This window comes from Cervus canadensis, chromosome 6 (genome assembly GCF_019320065.1).
Source record: "Cervus canadensis isolate Bull #8, Minnesota chromosome 6, ASM1932006v1, whole genome shotgun sequence".
Taxonomy (NCBI): domain Eukaryota; kingdom Metazoa; phylum Chordata; class Mammalia; order Artiodactyla; family Cervidae; genus Cervus; species Cervus canadensis.
Genome location: NC_057391.1, coordinates 13,666,066 through 13,685,946, shown reverse-complemented (window position 1 = coordinate 13,685,946; position 19,881 = coordinate 13,666,066). Strand labels below are relative to the sequence as shown.

The window sequence follows — 19,881 nt, the reverse complement described above, 5'->3', positions numbered from 1 at the left end:
CCCTCCTGCCTACCTCTTCCACTTTCTCTAAAGTGGTCCTCTGCCCTTGTGATTACACTGGGCTGACCTGGATAATTCAGGATAATCTTTTATCTTTTCAGGATAATCTTTAAAGCCACGTGAGTATATTCATGGATTCTTGGGGTCAGGATGTGAATGAAGATCTTTGTAGTGGGGGGCTGTCCCCATAGTGTGCCTACTACAGATGTCTCTCAAAAAGAGGCTCTGCAAAGCTGGAGTGTGTGCGGGACCTTGATTACAGCACATGGATGAGAGCAGGGGTGCATTGGGTGAGGGTGCTTCTGCCCCCCTCCTTGGCCTCCTCAGCCTGGAATCCAGAGCCTGGGTGTGGCCAAGGCTGAGCTTGGAGCTACTGCCCCGAGCCGCACAGACCTTCTGGAAAAGCTGAGGCAGGCCTGGGTGTGGGCTGAGGATCACCCTGGTGCGGGGCAGTGTGGTCACCCACAGGCACTGCCATTGAGTCCAGCAAGCCCAGGCCAGGCTCTCACACCAGATGTACATGGCCCTCGCTGGCGGTGATGTATCTTATGTTCCCATCCTTTGTCCTTCTCCAGACTTGGAGGGGGGGCGGGTGGCAGATGAAAAGGGGGGGAGTCATGGGGACTGAGGAGTGGCTGTGTGGGTCTGTGTGAAAGTGTGGCAGGGGTGTCTGGAGGAGATGGGGGAGGAAGCCAGCGCTTTGGGGAAGTGTTCTGTGTGTGTCCCAGTCAGCCTGGAGAATGACTTGATAATGACACCAACAACCCCTTAGAAGGACATTGTCATGACCCCATTTTACCAATGAGGAAACTGAGGTCCTTCCAGAGAGATTAGGCATCCTGCCCAGCGTCACACAGTCAGTGGAGGAGTGAGGATTCCAACCCAGGTCGTGTGGCTGCAAGCCCAAGCCCATGTCGCTCATTGTTACACTCCACTGCCTCCCCGGCACAGGACTGGCAAAAAGGGATCTAGGAGGCATGGGTGGAGAAGTGCTTGATTTGGGTGTCAGAAAACTCACATTGAATGCTGCCTCTCCCACTGCCTTGCTGATCACGAGATTTAAACTACCTTTAAACAAATTATTTTTATTATACAAATAATACATGATTGTTGCATTATATCAGGAAAAGGCAGAACAGAAGAGAGATTAAAGAGCATCTGCACTCCACTGCTGCCCAGTATTAACCAGGGTCTTGTTTCCACATGGTGGGGTGGTAGAGGCCAGGTCAGTGATTTCTCTGAAGCTCCCTGGCCCCACCAGTCTCCCCTTCACTTATTTAACCACTATTTCTTGAGCATCTCTTGAATGTCAGGCAGGGCCCCGGCTCCTGCCTTCCTGGGGCTCTTCCTGGAACAAGGTAGACAGGCGGTGCGGGAAAACCGACGAGGACAAGACAGCGAGGCTGGGTGGTGACGGGGAGCTGGGGGAGTGTTGGAAAACGCCTCCCCAGAGCATTTCATCTGAGTCTCGGAAGATGAGTAGGAGTTGGGCAGGAGAAAAGGGGAGGTGGGCAAAGGTGTCCAGGGCTGAGGGAACAGCCTGTGCCAAGGCTCAGAGGAAATGCTCAGCTCATTTAAGACTAGAGGGACTTTCCTGGTGGTCCAGTGGCTAAGACTCTGAGCTCCTGGAAGGGACCTGAGTTTGATCCCTGGTTGGGGAACTAGACCCCACATGATGCAATTAAGACCTGGTGCACCTGAATAAAAGAACGATTTTCTTTTTTTTAGAAAAAGGGCTAGGGCATCACCCCTTGTGATGGGAACATGGAGTGGGGGACAGAGGTGGGGCAATCATGTCCCTACCCTTGCAGGGGTGCTGGGAGGACCAAACAAGGTGAGTGTGAAGGCGGTGTGCCATGCCCAGCTGATACGGCAAGCCAGCACTATTTCTCCTCTTTCTAAGAGCTGAAGTGACCTGGACACTGAAACTCAGGGGTCCTCCACACTCCCCCCTCCTCCACCCTGCCTGCTTTTCTCAGTGCACCCCACTGCTCTCCCTACTCCCCACTTCCTCCAGAGGGGGAAAAGATAAAGGGCAAACTCTTAGGAAGAACCAGCAGTAGAGCCCGACTGGATGTTTTTAACTAAGTCTGCGGGCAGGAGAGACTTTTTATCCCTTGCAAGTTAATGCAAACTGTTAGGGAGATAAATAAATGACAGAGCTGCCGATGGACTGTTGGGCTCAAAGAAGGGAAATTTGTCTCACTTTAGAAGAAGGACCTGGAGGGCTCAGCCCCATTGACTCGTTCATTGTGCTGTTATCTGCCAGAGAGGTGGTGACACCACAGCAATTAAGACAAACTTTAGTCTATAAGTTCGTGCCTGCAATCTCAGGGCTTCAAAACAAGACAAATGATACTGCCAAGGGAGGAAACAGTCTTTTTCTGACTCGGTCCAGAGTCACTGCGAATATTTGTAGTTGTTCAGCAGAAAATTTGTCATTACGAGGCCAGGCTCTACTCGCTCCCCCCGCCCAACTTCATCATCCATCTTGGTGGCTTGTGCCAGCCTGGGCTGTCTCTGGGATTCTCCCTGGCTGCCCTCTGTGGGGCCCCACCCATTGCCAGGCACACCCGCCTGCCTCTTAGGTTTTATGGGCATCTCGGGTGGAGCAGGAGATGGCTTCTGCCACCCGGAAAGGACTCATGACAACGCCAGGAAGTGCATCAAAACCCAGCCCTACCTCGAGGGCTGCGGACCCTGCCCATCCCCGTCTGCTCTGGCCCGGGGAGTGGGGAGTGCGTCCTGCGCCATTCACTGCCTCCACCTGTGCAGGCTGCCACCCCCCACCACCCCGCCTCCCCCAACCCCGTCCCACATCACCGAGCTGTTGGCCTTCTCCACGTGCCCCTCAGAGCTGCTCCCCTTCTCAGCCTCCCACCTGTGGGTGGACTCAGCTGTGTCCGGCTGCTTGAAGGGAAAGCAACCCCTCAATGTGGAAGTTGGAACCTGGTCCCTGGGAGGCAGCCTTGGGAGAGCACCTGGCCTCACGGGTGGAGTCAGGCCCCTGCTGGCTGCCCGGGTCTATGTGGCCGTGGGGCTGGCTGCTCTCTTGTTCTCCAGCTCCCGTTGTTTCCTGCTCTTCCCTCCCCTGTGCCAGGACTCGAGTCGCCCCCTCCCTCCCCTCCCCCTACTCTGACTGTGAACACAGGCTCCCATTCTAATAGGGCCCAGATTTAGCTAAAGGATGAAGCTCCCATGGGGAACGTGGGCAGCGGTCAGTGGGGATGGAAGACATCTTTGACGCAGTATCTGGGCCCTCTCTGGGTTCCCCAGCCCATGTGGAAGCAGCCGTCCATCCCCTTCTAACCCACCTGTGCAGTAGAGGGGTCTGGAGAGCTGCCGGCTTGCCTGCCTGGCACTATTCCAGGGCCTCGCTTTGAGATTATATTCTGGCCTTCAGTCCCGAGTGTGCAGAGATCAGGAAGCATATTCCTGCCCCCAAAGCTTCAGGTCTGTTCAGCTCAAGCACAAGGCCCCTGGTTCTTGGCCTGCAGGCAGGGCACCCACGGCTTTCTCAGCCAGGCTACAGCATCCAGCCCACCTTGCACTGGCCTGACTTGCCCCAACTAGGCTGGGCTCTGGATCACACTGCTTTGGGGCTGCAGGACCTTTGTCTGACCACACCTGGGGAACAAGGGTCCCACCCTTCCTCCCTGTTCCCATTTCCTTCTTGGAAGATCTCCAAAGCCCTGGGGTCCTGTAACCCCATATTTCCCAGATGGGAAAGCCTGAAGGGCAGGACAAGGAAGGTCCAGGGGGCTGAGTGCTGAGGGGACTTGGCTCCAAGCCCCAGGTGGGGCCCACCTCCCAGTGTGACCTGGGGTCTCCACGAGGACCAACCTGTCCCAGAAAACACCACCTTCCAGGCTTCCCTGAAAGTCTGAGAGACTCGAGGCGGCGTCCCACAGGGCTCTGGTCTCCAGGAGGCTCTGGTTAGAAGGCAAATGGGTGTCACTGAGCCTGGGGAGGGGTGTGTGGGCCTGACCCTTTCTACCCCAGCCTCCCCCACCTCAGAGCACCCACCACGTGCCACGTGTCAGACTGATGAATTGGACCCTCGGCGGGCTCACAGTCTGTACCTGAGAAAGGCAAGGAAGCGTCCAAGAGGAAGGGGGCTTTTAAGAGGGGCTTGGACAGAGGGGTGGGGTTGGCTGCGGGGGCAGGGTGAGGGTGGGTGAGGTGGCAGCTGGGCAGAGTCAGGAGCTCACTCCTGTCCCTCTGTGTCCCCGGCCTCAGTCCTCCATGACCCTCAGGGCAAGGGCAGCTTGGCCTTGGGGCTGCTAGGGGTGACTGGGGGGATGACCAAACCTAAATGGGTTGAAGGTGGCCCTGCCCGCCAGCCAGAGGGGTCTTTGGAGGAGAACCCCTTGGGGTTACCCAGCCCCCATCTTCCCAACACTGAACTGAGAGAAACTTAGACCTGGGGGGCTGTCCCAAAGCTGAGGGTCTAGACCTGAAGCCCTTGAGTGAGTGGGTTCCATGACTCCATGAACTCTAAGGTGTGGACAAACTTTGTGGGTGTGTGCGTGTAGGGGCACATTATTCTGGGGGCAAGGGTCTGTCACTTCGACGATATGCACATGGCAATTCATGACCCCCAAAAGTGAGAAGCCTTGTTCTGGAACATTAGGGCTGGGAGGAACTCCAGGACTTGGTGGGATCAACTCCTGCATTTACTGAAGAGGAAACCGGGGCTCAGAATGAGACGTGCTTTGTCCCAGGCCATCCTGAAAGCCGGTTTCCTGGTCCAGGGCCTCCAAGAGCCCTCTGAAAAAGTGGAAGTGAAAGCGTTAGTCACTCAGTTGTGTCGGACTCTTTGCAATCCCGTCAGGCTCCCCTGTCCATGACTGCTGAGGGGACTTGACTCCAAGCCCTGGGCGGGGCCCACTTCCCAGTGTGACCTGGGGTCTCCACGAGGACCACCCTGTTCCAGAAAACACCACCTTTGCCAGGCTCCACTGTCCATGGGGATTCTCCAGGCAAGAATACTGGAGTAGGTTGCCATGCCCTCTTCCAGGGGATCTTCCCGACCCAGGGATTGAACCTGCATCTCTTACCTGCATTGCAGGCAGGTTCTCTACCACTAGCGCCCCCTGGGAAGTCTCTGATGAGCCTCTGGAGGACGTGTTTCTCAGTGCTGCTGGAGGGCGTTGTGTTGGGGTGGAGGGGGGTGATCACCGAGCAGATCCCCGGGCCCCATTCCAAAGGTACCGATACAGTATCCTCGCACACCAGAGTTCGTGTGCAAACTATTGTAGAGGACAGGGTATGTGTGCACCTGCTCACGTTACGTAGGCAGTGCTTGCAGAACTGACTTCTGGAGCCACGGTTAAGTGTGTGGTTGAGAGTATGGCTCTGAATCCAAACGGTACCTTGCTACTCACTTGCTGGGTGTCCTTGGGCAAGTCTCTGGACCTCTCTGCTTTGGTTTCTCCATCTGTAAAATGGGGGCATTCACAATAGCTCCTACCTCGTGTGAATGGTACAGCTGATAATGGAAGCCCTCAGTAGAGTGCTGACATGGATTCCCGCTCATCTTCCCTCTCTCCCTGGGCTTGGGATCTGAGGATGACAGGCTGCCTGGGTGCATCTTCTCAAAGTAAGGATGACCTTTGTGTCTGGGTGGCAGCTGGTTCATGTCCTGGGCTGGGCAGGTCCCTCTGGGGAGCATCCTTCCACAGCATGTACTCTGTGCAGCTCTCCCCGCCCTGAGCACTGACCCGGGGAGCAGCAGTCTCGATGGCCCGGGCCTCATCTCATCCTGTGACCTCCCAGCCTCAGGGATGCGGCAGGTGCTTGGTAAGTGGATGAATGCTCTGCCCGAGGCCCAGGGGCAGCTGGAGGCCTGCACCACCTTGAAAAGTGTTACCAAGAACATGACGACTCTGCCCCAGGAAACAAAAGGATGTCACACATAGGCTGAGCCTTCATGGACAAAGAACTGAGCAGCGCTGGAACCACAGCCCCACCACCGTCCACTCAGCCCACATTTACTGGGCACTTGCAAGACCAGGTTCTTGGCACTGGGTGGGGTGGAGTGGATACCATGTGAAGAAAACAGTATCTCTGCCCTTGTGCACCGTACATTCTACTGGGGACAGGGTGGTGGGGGGAGGAGGTGGAAGATAAAACAAGTGAGAACAATTAGTGTTTGCAACAATGCGATGGAGGGCGGTGGTGCAGGCAAGGAGAACACTAGTCCCAGGGAGCAGCTGTGGGCAGGCTGCAATTTTAAATAGAGTGGTCAGGCCAGGCCTCACTGAGATGCCATGTGAGCAAAGACCTGAATGGGACAGAAGGGAACCACGTGGATATACTTGAGGGGAAGACATCCTGCACTTGGTATGAAGGCCTGTATGAGGTGGTGTAATACTAGCTGCCAGGAACATAGACGCAAAACAGTTTAGTCCAAGCTCATTGAAGAGTCATCAATGCAAGGGTTCCTGGGGGTGACACATTCCTCCATGTAGTGATTCAAGGATTCAGGCTCCTTCCGCTTGTATCTCAGCCCTTCCCCGCCTCCCACCACAGTCACTTGTCCATTTAGAAGGGGATGGAAAACCGTGGAGCCCAGAAGGCACACCTGCATCTTAAGCTCCTTGGCCAGGAAGCAACCTGCCATCAGCTTCAACTGCTGAGCACTAGCCCCAGGGCCCCTGATTAACGAAAGGGGGACTGGGAGACGGGGTCCCGGGCTGGGCAGCAGCTTGCCCACAGCCCTGCACTACACAGGGAGCATGAACTTTTGGGGGTCAGCTTGGTGTCTCTGTGGTGGCCCTCAGTGGGGAGTGGGCCTGGATGTTCAAGGGCTAGTAAGGAGACCAGGTGGCTGGAGTGGAGTGAGTGGGGGGTGATGGGAGGTCAGAGATAACGGGCTTGGGGGGTGCGGCAGACCGTATAGGGTCACACAGGCCACTGTTGGGTCTTCTGAGCAAACAGGAGCTTCTGGAGGGTCTGGGTGGGGAGGGCCATGATGCCAGTGTTCTAACTAGCTCCCTCTAGCAGCCGTGTGGAGAACAGACTGCCGGGGAGGTGGGAGCAGGGGGCCTGGGAGGGGGCTGTGTGCTGGTCCAGGCGTGGTGCCTTGGATGGAGATGGGAAGCAGTGGAGCCAATATACTCTGAAAGCAAAGACAACAGGACTTCCAGGTGGGCGAGTGGTGGGGTGTGAGAGAGAAAGGCAGCAAGGCCATGGCCTGGTACGCCAGAGGGCGCTGGGAGGATGGAGAGTGACGGAGGGGGCTCTTACAACTCTGAGACCTCCGAGCGGACCCCCAGCCTCTCTGAGCCTCGGTTCCTCACCTGTAAAATGGGAGGAGAGGCCTCCTGTAAAGACACACTTACCTGGCGGGTGGCTGAGAGGATTACTTGACAGGATGGCTCTGAACAGCTGAGGTGAGTGAGGTGTGCTGAGGGTGGGGTCAAGGGCAGTGAGGGCAACTTGCTGTGAGAGGAGCTGGTGGCGGGGGTGGGGTGGGAGGGAAGCGGGGGCCTCTGAGAACCACCCCAGTCCGTTCCCAGCTCTGGGCCTCCTTCACCCATGGCTCCAGCTCAGATCACCGTGTTGGAGCCGGAGTTGGAGCTGGGACTGCCTGGCCCTTGGGTGTAGCCCAGCAATGGCACAGGACGGGTGCTGGCTTGGCCCCTCTGTGCCAGATGACTTGGTTCAGGGACTGCCACACCTCAGTTTTTACCTGTCAGATGGGTTGGTCTGCGAGCCTCCTCAGAACTGGAGGAGCACGCTGGGGGAGGGGCTGGCACTGCCCCCCTACCCCCCAGCCGTCCCTGCCCCGCTCCCAGCCCTGGGGGGGCAACAGATACTTCACAGCACAGCCCTCACAGGGGGAGGCAGTTACAAAGAAGTAATACTTTTATTCCCATCAGGGATGCTGACGGGGCCCGACCCTTTACAAAGAAGACGGTTAGGAAGAAGGAAGGGGGCCAGGGTGTAGGGGTCACCGTTTTCTGATGCCCCAAGCCCTCCACCCACCCTGCCAGTCAGGCTTCCAGACCCGAGGCGGGCGAGGGCTGGCTCTGCAGGGCGGGCCACCCTTGAGGGCTCCCTAGGCAAGGCCATCTGCCAGCAGTGTCGAAGGTGAGTCCAGCAAAGCTCTTTTGGTGCGGACAGCAAACGGAGAAGGCGCAACAGGTGGGTCTTCCCCTTGGTGACCAGTCCTGAGCTCTCAGCGTCCACCCAGCCTCAGGGGGGGCCCTGCTGGCTCCGCCTCTCCTCCAGCGCCCTGCACACCCACATGGACACCACGGTGGCATTTCCATCGTTGAACTGCACGATGAACGGGTGGCCCTGTGGGGAAGAGGAGGAAGCTGTGACAGGCATTCCCCGGACTTTGCACGTCGCCTGTTTACCGCCTTCCTCAACAGCCCTGTGAGGTGAGGGCAGCTTCAGTCCCATTTCATAGCCTTGATCACTGAGGCCCAAGGCAGAGCAGTCTGGAGCCTGTCTGGAGCACTCGCAACCCTCACATTCTACCTTCTCCTTGAACTCCAACCAGCCTGGGAGGTCCCCCAGGGTCTGAGCCTGTCCCAATTCCACACAGCCTGGCCGTTCCTCGCCCAGCGTCACTCCCAACAGCTGGCAGGCAAGGCTGGGCACCGAAGCCGCCAGCGTTCCAGTCCAGTTGCTGCCCAGAAACCGGAGAATCATCTCGCCAGGGGCTATGTCAAGCCCAGCTTTCTTTTGTTTCAAGCTCTCCTATGAACAAACCGCAGTCTCCGAGTGGAGGGAAGGCACAGTGTCGGGGTGCGGGGGCAGGAGGGGTGCGCTGGCTCCTGCTGAGCAGCCGGGGCTGGGGAGCGGACTCAGCACAGCCGCCTCGGGCTCTAACTACTTAGCCACAGTCAGTCCCTTCCCTGCTGTCCGGGAGACAAGATCCCTCCTCACGATCTTAGGGCCTCCTCGGGAGTCCCAGGAATGGTCAGAAAAAAGCAAGGGCAGCCACGGGTGAAAGGAAGACTGCAAAGCCTTCTCCTCTCCCCCAAGCGCTTGTCTGTTAAGCAGTGCTCACACAGCAGTGTCCTCCCCTACCAAACTCTGCAGCTCGAGACTCAGGGAGCCACTGGGTGAGCAGAGAGAATGGGGGGCTCCCACTCCCCCCAGCTCCTTTCCTCCCTCTGGCTTCAGCTCTCCAGCTCCAGCTGCCCCGCTCCCTCTTGTTCTGCACCCTTCTTAGGTGCCCTCCCCACCCCCCACCAGGCTGGGCTTTCCAGGCAGCTTTCCCTGTGAGCTCATCAGGAGGCACTGGGTCGGGGCTTGCCCGGATCCCATGTCTGTAGGAGCAGTCAAAGACCAGGCTGGGGGAGGGAAGGCGGCTGCTTGGTCAGCCCTGGGACCAAGGGACAGTAAGAAGAACATGCAGGCTTCCTCACCCTGGGCTGACACCATGTCCCTTACCCAGTTTTCCCAGTTTGGGCAGGAAAACCCGTCCGTGGAGCACCCCGTGTGGGGCCAGCTCAGAGGCCCAGGGAACAGTGTCTAAGGTGCAGGCGGGGAGGGAGCTCGGCTTAGAGGGTGCCAAGGGCACCTCACCCAGGGTAGAGGCTCACCAAGACCACAGTGGAGCTGGGCCTGCAGCCCTGCCTGGCACCTCCTGGGAGCTGCCTGTGGCTCCCAACACACCTGCAGGGCCCCCCAAGGGAGCAGATGCCCCTGCAGACTGCAGCTGGGGAAGGGGGTGGAAGGTCAGGCTGGGTGAGCATCCCCCCAGGCTGCACAAACCTGAGCGGGGGCTGAGGCAGGAGAGCTCAGGGGGGACTCCCTCGTCGCTCTCATATGTCCCCTTGCCCATATATATAATCCCACCTCATATGTGCCCTTGCCCATATATATAATCCCCCTTGCCCATATATATAGTCCCACCTCATATGTCTCCTTGCCCATATATATAATCCCACCTCATATGTGCCCCTGCCCATATATATAATCCCACCTCATATGTGCCCTTGCCCATATATATAATCCCCCTTGCCCATATATATAGTCCCACCTCATATGTCTCCTTGCCCATATATATAATCCCACCTCATATGTCCCCTTGCCCATATATATAATCCCACTTCATATGTCCCCTTGCCCATATATATAATCCCACCTCATATGTCCCCTTGCCCATATATATAATCCCACTTCATATGTCCCCTTGCCCATATATATAATCCCACCTCATATGTGCCCCTGCCCATATATATAATCCCCCTTGCCCATATATATAATCCCACCTCATGTGTCCCCTTGCCCATATATATAATCCTACCTCATATGTCCCCTTGCCCATATATATAATCCCACCTCATATGTCCCCCTGCCCATATATATAGTCCCACCTCATATGTCCCCTTGCCCATATATATAATCCCACCTCATATGTGCCCCTGCCCATATATATAATCCCACCTCACGTATGCCTGCCTAAATCAGCGCCCAGATAGAAGGAATTCTTCCTGAGGTCAGCGAGCCTTTTCAGGAGGCTCGGAGGAGGCGACCTTGTGCCCTTCTGAAGAACAAAGGGGGACGCTGTGCTCAAGAGCCCATGGGCCCCTCCCCTGCAGCCCGGGGTGGCACAGTGTCACTTTCCCAGAATGCCGGGTGACTTTGGGGGCCATATGCTGCCTCTCTGCGATCATCTGTTCAGGAGCAAGCAGAGCGGAACCACAGGAGGGGAGAGGGGAGCGTTCTTCCAGTTACAGCAAGGCTGAGGGCTGCGCTGCAGGAAGCATTCCGCCCAGGTGTCCCGGGAGGGGGACCTAGGACAGGGTGGGCACCCACCGCTTTGGTGGAGATTCTGCCCCCTTCCTCCCCTCCCCCACCCCCTGGCTGGGACGGGACTCCTATCTCCTGGGTACCCCTGGGGCTTTACACCACCCTGCACGGGTGACTGGGGCAAGCGGTTTTGTCCCCAGCTACTGCTGATGGGTTTGGGGGGATAAGAAGGGGAATCACAGAGGGAGGAAGAAAGGAGAGACACAGAGACGGAGGGGAGACCCCAGCCTCTCCAGGCAGCCTGGGCTGTGGCTTGGGAACTGGAGACTGCCTGGCCCACCACGTGACTGGATGCGCCGAGAAAGCCAGTACGTGGGGAGTGAGAGGATGGAGAGTCGGACAGAAGGAAACCGAGCTGGGAAGGCACTGGGAACGCTAGAGATCATGACAGTCTGGGGGCCTTTCTGCCTACAGGGTCCGTGGGTACCTCAAGGTCAGGGGTGGAGGCGCTAAATCACACAGGTGGGCACGATAACCTCCACTTTGCAGATGAGGAAACAGGCCACAGGCTCACGGTTGACCTGCCTCGGCTCCCAGAGCTGTGACTGGATCACAAGTCTCTGAAACCCAAACCGACTGTCTGGGGCTCCTCCTGGGCTGACTTGGGGTAGGCAGACGTCGAGAGTCAGCTCCCCCTTGCCTGATTTCTGCCACGGGATTCAGGCCTGTCTGAGCAGAGGGGACTGAGACTGCAGGTCCTGACCCCTGGGAGAGGGGTGTCAGGGTGGTATGTCACTCTTACTTGACTCCCCCTCCCATCAGCCCTGGGCGGGAAGCAGGGTAAGTATACCATAACCCATTTTACAGAAGAGGACACAGCCCTGGGGAGGGAACACGACTCGTTAAGTGCTAGGGCTTCTGGTCGCTCCTCTGGTACATTCTCAGGGCTGGAACCCAGCCCCTGTGACCCTCCTCCCTACCATGTAGCAGACGCCCCTCCACTCCCAGACATGCACAAAGCAGGTATTCCTCACGAGTTTAATGAACAAACAAAAGCTGATGGACGATGCTGGGAAAAAGCACGAAGATCACTCTGCCACCCTGAGGGGCCTCAGTTCCTAGGTAGCTCCTGACAGGTTCGAGCAGGTACCTGCAACCACCAGAAGCCTGGAGACGGGATGGAAACTGCACACTGGTTAATACCGAGTCCAGCACTCTGGACTGAGTGCTGTGTGCCAGGCCTTGCCAAGAGCTTAGTCCCGATTCTCCCACCGGATCCCCATGCTCGCTGCGGAGGTGCACATGGCCACCTGGCAGATGAGGAAACAGACACTCAGGGACCGGTGTGAAGTCATGGAAGTGAGGGCTGGGCTGGAAGCACCGCCTGGGTCTCTGAACACCAAATGCCATGCTCAGGACCGCATGCTCTCCGACACCGACAACAGCTGCCCTCACAGGCCCCTCCTGGGGTTTCTGTGTGGCCCCCTGCAGCTGCAGCCACACCCTCTTCAGTACCTGGGTAAATGCACACACCGCCCCCCTCTCCCAGGCAGAGTAACGCAGATGTGGACAAGCTCTCCAGCTCCCTCAGGCTACCAGGATCAACAGGAGCATGGCGTGGCCCACCCCCCTGCTGCCAGAACACCCACATGCCGCTTGTCAAGAGCATCTTCCACCCACGGTGACCGCTCCAGACACCCAGGCTTCTGCTGCCCACACGTGTGTGTGTGTGAGCGGTCACTCTGCAGGCTGGAGCCCCGGACAAGCTCACTGGCCTCCGTACCAGGCAGTGGGAGCCACTCTCATTTCCCGGATTCTCTCAGGGCCAACTGCAACCATTAAACTGGCGAGGGCTGAGGTAAAACGGACCACAAACTCCGCCACAGAAGATGGAGGCATAATGAAGGGGAGAGGATGGGACCGCGAGAGGTAGGGTGGATCCCAAGGTGGGGCACAGTGGAGGGTGAGCGACGGGTCAACGACAAACAAAGCCAGCGGGTCGCCGGGTGCAGACCTCCCACCACCAGGCAGATGGTGCTCTGGCAGTAACTTGCGAAGAGGAACCAGAGCACAAAGTGTGTCCAGCACACCCTCCTCCACCTGGGCACTAGCATCCAGGGCTTCGCTAGAGTTTGGGCCTTGACTTTTGTAATGACGTCCTAAATTTTTGCCCACTTGTGTCATCGTGATGAGACGCTTTCCTGACGACTAACAGCATGACCCTCCCCCTATGGACAGCACTCCATGCTTCTGCCAGAGGGGACAGGGAGAGGAGGGGTCTGGGTGCCCACCGCATGGGCACAAGGTGGATGTTTGGAACGTGCTGCGGTGAAGGGCGGCCTGAGGCTGACATGTCTGGACTCCCAGGCCAGTGCTCATTCACTGACACTTTGCTCTCTGACATCAGTTGGGCTTCGAATTTCTTCCCAAATAGGAATTTACCCCACTGGGGTCTCCACACTTTCTTCTCTTGCATAACTTCCTAGAGAACTCTGTGCATGTGAATCACGTAATGACTTGCTGGTGCGGCTGCCGCTCTGCCGCAGTGCTGGCAGGCAGCAGGTCCTCCATTAGCCATGGGACTGTGGCAGGTAGAGAATCTGCCTGCAATATGGGAGGCCCGGGTTCCATCCCTGGGTCAGGAAGATCCCCTGGAGAAGGGAATGGCAACCCACTCCAGCATTCTTGCCTGGGGAATCCCATGGACAGAGGAGCCTGGCGGGTTACAGTTCATGGGGCCGCAAGAGTCAGCCACGACTGAAGGGACTAACGTCCTGTGGCGGGAAACAGTGACCTGCCTGTCCTCTCTGCCCACATCTCGTCACCGAGCCCCTGCTGGGGGCCAGGCCTCGGTTGCCTAAAATGGCCCTGAAACCACCCAGCACACTGTTTACAGACAAAGGAGACTGAGATGCCAATAGACGTGAGCTGAGCTAAGGTCACAGAGCTAGAAAGTGGCAGAGCTAAAGGCTGAACCCAGGACGGTGTTCCACCACAAGGACACCACACTCCTCTGCTCACTGAGGTTGGGCACAGTGAGTTTTAAATTCCTACTCTTTTAAAGAATATATGGTACAAAATTATTTTTTATCATTATGTATCTTATTAACCCCTTGAATAAGTTATCAAAGGAGGTACTGTGTTCCCTCCACCTCCTATAACAACCCAGGCTTTATGTGTAGGAATGGGATAATAAATTCTGTGCCTGTTCATTTTTATGGTATATTATTTTTAACTGGGGCTTCCCTGATAGCTCAGTTGGTAAAGAATCTGCCTGCAGTGCAGGAGACCTGGGTTTGATCCCTGGGTTGGGAAGATCCCCTGGAGAAGGGAAAGGTACCTACTCCGGTATTCTGGCATGGAGAATTCCATGGACTTAACTGGTAGTTTTTAACTGACAACTAAAAAGACGGTGGCAAAAAAGGCAAACAGTGTCCTCCCCAATTGAAGTTGTATCAGGCACTTCTCATCAAGTAATTTCTTTATTACTCAGCAAGTCTACTGAGTATTACATTAAGCCCGTTCTATAGACGGGTAAGCTAAGGCACAGAAAGACTAAGGACTCTGTCCAGGACCAGGGTGCTTGAATGTGGCCCTGTCTCTGGAGCCCGTGTCCTCAGCCATCACACTGTCCTTCCTCATCAGTACCAGGGCTGGGGGATGGTGGCACCCACTCTGCAGGACAGCCAGCCCTCAGAGCAGGCACCGGGGTCTATGTGACAACCCCAGCCTACCCAGTTTTCTGTTTCTTCTCTTTGGGTCTAGATTCTAGGGAAGCAGGAAAATGAAGACCTGGGATCTGGAAGAAATTTTCCAGAGCTACAGAGACCACATGCTAGAGATAAAGTGAAAAGTGAAAGTTAAAGTCACTCAGTCATGTCCGACTCTTTGTGACCTGACAGACTATACAGTCCATGGCATTCTCCAGGCCAGAATACTGGAGTGGGTAGCCTTTCCCTTCTCTAGGGGATCATCCTAACCCAGGGATCAAACCCAGGTCTCCCTCATTGCAGGCAGATTGTTTACCAGCTGAGCCACAAGGGAAGCCCAAGAATACCAGAGTGGGTAGCCTGTCCCTTCTCCAGCGGATCTTCCCGACCTAGGAATCGAACTGGGGTCTCCTGCATTGCAGGTGGATTCTTCACCAACTGAGCTATCAGGGAAGTGCCCCCCTAGAGATAAGGGTGGCGATAATAAACAGGATGCCTGGCAGCAGATTGCACCCCACACCTAAGATCTACTCTGTGAGGTCTTTATTCGTCTCCTCTCGAGGGGCGCCATCTCTTCCGGAACAAGTGCACACACTTGTTCTGCTGTGTGTTATCAACATTTGAGCCCACCTTATCCTAGCACGAGACTGGAAGCCTCAAGAACATGTGGTGCTGATCACTGAGGAACCGCCAGGAGAAGTTAGCTGGGCTGACGGGTCCGTTACACTGCCTCCCAGGAGCCTGGTGCTAGGTTGGGAAGTGCAGCAGGTTGGGTGGGCAGGCCCGGGGAGAAGGCTCCACAAGCTGAGGCTGCTCTGGACTCCCTGGATCATAGGGCTTTTCTCTCTCTGGAGGAGCCCCAGGCCACCAGGCACCTCCTGGCCCAGTAATGCTGCATGGGGCAGAACGCCAAAAATCCATGAGTCAGTTCAAGCAAGTAAACCACCCCCTCTCCTCCCACCAAAAGCCAGCCCAGCCCAGGTACACTCCAGTTAAGTCCAAAATAAAAAGAGTCCAACATGAGCCACAGGACCAGTCCAGGCATTAGGCAGGCCCTCTAAGAGGTGATCTGAGAGGCCAGAGGGGCGCTATGGTCAATGCACTGCCCATCACGTCACCTTTCTGCACTGAGCTTGCCGGCCTTACGTGAAGGCTCTCTGCATGTTCCTTCAGGATCCAGCCCTCATGGCAGGGGTAACACTTCAGTCCCTTCAAGTATGGAGAAGTGGTGGGAGGGGATGGGACCTCAGGGACCAGCAGGGCCATAGGCGGTGAGCTGTGTTGGGGTTTCCACAGTTTGATTCAAATCATTAAGATATTTTAAGCTATATTTGTTTTTAAAAAACTAATTAAAAATAACATATACACTCAACTATCTTCAACTCTTAAATGCTACCTGGAATACTGGCAGTGTGTTACCCAACACTGTGATGGTAACTGATCTTCTACAGCCCTTCGGACAGGTGGTCTTGTTAGATCTTGTTAGATCGGTGCATACTACTGACTGCTAAGATATGCGCTGATGCCTAGGAAGGCCGGGGTGGTGCACTGGGCACCTAAAAGAACTCAGGGCTGTGATGCTTACTTACTGGAGCCAGGGCCTACAGAGCACGTCAGCCCAGGGGCCAGGGGCACGATGCCCAGCCGGGGTGTGGGCCAAGCCTTCCAGTGGTGTCAGCTCCTATAGGCCTGTAGGCTTGCTGCAAGCAATTCATATGAATAGCAGCTAGCTACTGTCAGCAACTAAAGTCTAAAACTTTTCTGCTATTCCTTTTTCAAGCTTCTACATGGGTTTAAAGGATGTCTAAGCTGAGAGGACAGTCGGGGGGAGTCTGGATTTCCTTGATAGGAGGCTCCTGAGACAGTGTCAGAGATAAGTGGGATGCTGATGCAGATACTAGATGCAACCATCACCTATGACCCAAGCTCTCAGATTTTTGTGTCCTTCAAGAGAGGTCTCATGCCTTTATGAGGTGCCTTTAATGAATACTAACACACTCATGCTAAAAAAAAAAAAAAAAAGCTACCTTCCCCCTATATTAATAATGAGATCCTGCATTAATTTTACACAATAAAAGCATTGCACTGCTAAAGATTCAAAACTAGCAATCTAATCCTTCCTTATCCTGGAGACAACTGCAGGTTAGAGAAGTTAAACAATTTTTGGAAAAATGCAGAGACTGTCCAATGTCTGCTAAACTGCTGACGAGGGCAGGGCAGTGGGCAAGCCTATATAATATTAATTTTTTTTTAAAGAATTTTTTTTATGTGGACCATTTTTAAAGTCATTACTGAATTTGTTACAGTATTACTTCTGTTTCATGTTCTGGTGTTTCGGCCATGAGGCATGCAGGATCTTAGCTCCCTGACCAGGGGCTGAACCTGCACCCCCGCACTGGGAGGTGATGTCTTAACCACTGGACCCCCGGGGAAGTCCCTAATATTAATTACTGTACATGAGATAATAAGTCACGCTCATCCTGAGGGTCCGCTTCCTTCCAGGGTGGGTGTGCCTGGGCTAATCAACAGGGGGTGTCTGGGAGGAAGGTGGCCAGGACTGAGGCTGCAGTAGGGGGTGTGGGGAGGCGCCCCAGGACTGACTCAGCAGGAGAAGCTGAGGCACCACCAGAGCAACTCTTGCATCTGCCCCCATGTTGGGTAAGGCAAGGGGCCCTGGCCTGAGAGTCAGTGGGCCTCCTCTCGCCAGCGCAGGAGTCATGGAGGCTTGGGAAGGGCCACGATGGCCTCACTTATAGAAGAGAAAATACTCCAGGGCACCTCCATCCCCTTCCCTTCATCATCCCACATGGAGGGACTTGTGTTGTCATTACACTTCTCTGCCCTGTCCCCAGGGAGGAGGAGGAAGAGTCAGGCTGGCAGGAAGTATGCAGCAGGCCCAGCCCAGGGGGGCTCTCCTGCCCACAGCGGGGCTGGGTTCTGGCCTGCCCTCTTCTGGTGAGCTCCCAGGCAGGCTCTGGACTGCCGTTCACCTCTGACGGGGCTCCGTGGGAAATTCCCAGCAAGGCCCTGCACACCAGCACAGCCTGTGACTCAGACTGCATACAAGGAGAGTACTCCTGAGTCTTATTTCTCAGCTGGGTTTGAACACGGGGAGGCTGCTGGCTGGCCTTGTCACCCTACGGAATATCTCTGCTCCCTCTGCCTCCGGGCTGGGGTAGGAAACTGCCTGTCTGCAGACAGGGCTTCCCAGACACACACAGAGTAGCTTGATGGGAGACTGCCAGGCTTCCATGTAGATACACCTGGGGGAGCGGTAGTGCGATGAAGGTGTGAGCCCTGTGTCAGCTCGTGCGGAATCTGTCTGCCTAGCCTGGCTTACCTGGGCCAATGCCCTGCTGCAGAGCTCCCAGAGGCAAGGCGTTGGTCCTGAGACTGCTTTTCTCAGCCTCTGATTCCTAAAGTTGGGGTGCGGGTTCCCTTCTAGCCTTTAATTTTCTTTGAAACGAAGAAATGGTCCTCAGCTGTGACATGCCATTTCAATCACCCTTCCTAAGTTTATTCTTTACAAATACCATGGAAATAGATGTTTCTTCCCAAATATTCAATTATTAGCAACAAATTGCTTACCTCTAGCCACCCTAGACTGTACATGAGGCACCTAAGGGGGTCAAAGTGAGATCTGCTCTCACCTGAGCAGATCCATGTGTTCCTACACAGAGTAATTGGCCAGGAAATGGCCCATCGAGAGGGCAAGGTGTTTCCAGAGGCTCTGCCAGTCATTCTAGAGGGCCTATGCTGACAGGGGAGCCCCGGGACCAGAGCAGTGTGGTACAGGAGAGGGCACAAGGAAATTGCAGTGGGCCACTGTGAAGGGAGAGGTGGGGGGTGCCAGCACCCAGGAGTTTATGTTGGAGGAAGTGGATCCATGTGGGTGGCAGAAGGGTGCCCCCTGCCCATCTAGAGGGGCTGTGGTGGCTGCCCTGCAGAGAACTCAGACAAGATGGGTGGGCGGGAAGAGTAGAGAGCACGCTGGCTATTCCAGTCAGTCTCGGGCTGAGCAGACACCCAGAGAAGTCAGGACGTGAGGATGCCAGAGGGAGAGTGGGGTTCTTGCTCCAATAATGCTGAGGCCTCCCATCTGAGAGGCTGAGTCTGCAGCAGGTCTAAGCAGTGAACAGGGGGGCCAATTACAGGCATCTGGATGTTCAGGGTTTGTCTTTTGGTGTGATGGGCTGTGTGGTGGTGGAGGTTTACAGACACAACGCTCAGAAGGATGGTTCCCTCCTGTCCTCTTTGTTCTTACCTTTTGAGATTTGATGTTTAAACTCTGAGACCTTGGCTCTCAGTGTGTGTGTGTGCATATGTGGGGGTGTGTGTGTGCATATGTGGGTATGTGAGCATGCAGAGAGGAGGGAAGAGACAGTAAGTTCCATCACAATTTCTGGCACAGACTGGGGCGCTCAGTAAGCTTGTTGAACAAAACAGAATGGGCTGATTCTGACAATGAGAGAATGAAAGAGATGGGGAGAGACTGAGCCTAAAAGTCCTCCCTCTACAAACTCCCAGGCAAGGAACATTTTACCAAAACTGTAACAGATGAATTTGTAGGAAAGGAAATCTGCAAGTGCCAAAAACGAAGAGGAAACGGAAAACCTCTTCAGTAAGGGTGCGAGTCTCGACTCTTGTGGCCCTAAGGGAAGCTATCGGTTCAAGGAATGCAGTACCTGGAAAGTGTGAAATGCTAAGTGGAAACAGGAGACAAGGTCCAGCTGGGGAGCTGGCCTGGGACCCTGAGTGAAGCTGGGACTGCAGAAAGGGTAAGCCAGAAAGTCTGCCCATCAGCAAAGGGGATGCTATGTAAGGTGACTCTGAGCCTTGTGCACTTTGGGGTCCTATGTACCGCTGCTCTGGTCTGAGAACACAAGGCTGATTAACCTAACATAACATTGATACTGATCCAGCAGTACTCTGGAGTATCTCTCAGGAGCAAATGAAAAAACATTCTGAGGCAGTACTTGTGGAATGCAATCATTTCCACAGCAATAAGCCCCATTCAGTATGAGCTTACAATAAAAATTCCAAAACACGTGAGGAAACAATTACCCATGGACAAGAGTGAGCAGACACAACACACAGGAAGATTAGAACCAAGGTGATAGAAAAATAATTGGAAAGAAAATGCAAAACAATGTACAATTGAAAGGACTAAAGACATAAAAGAAGTTGAAACACTAAGAACAAGATATTATGAAAAAGAGGAGAGATTTGAAAAAGAATCAAATATAACTTATAGAAATAACACATTTCTATGTGAAAAAAAAAAAAGAGAAACTCTCCATAGATGAGCCAGACAGCAGGCTGAATATAGCTGAGGAGAGACTTAGCAAGCTGGAAGAATGGTCTGAGAAAATTATCCAAAGCACTACTCAGTACTGAGAGATAAAAAAAAAAATAATTTTTTAATGTGAAAGAGAAAGACCCTGAGGAAAGA

At 54.9% G+C, this 19,881-nt stretch overlaps 1 protein-coding gene across 6 annotated transcripts in view; it reads right to left on the bottom strand.

Annotated features, from left to right (window-relative positions):
• Positions 1-7,854: 7,854 nt before the first annotated feature.
• Positions 7,855-19,881, bottom strand: part of MAP2K5 (mitogen-activated protein kinase kinase 5) — a 261,289-nt gene continuing 249,262 nt past the window's right edge. For all 6 annotated transcript variants that reach the window (XM_043470889.1, XM_043470888.1, XM_043470885.1 and 3 more), the window contains one exon: positions 7,855-8,307. In XM_043470889.1, coding sequence (XP_043326824.1) covers positions 8,203-8,307 — 105 coding nt within the window. In that variant the 3' untranslated portion in view covers positions 7,855-8,202. The remainder of the gene's footprint in view (positions 8,308-19,881) is intronic.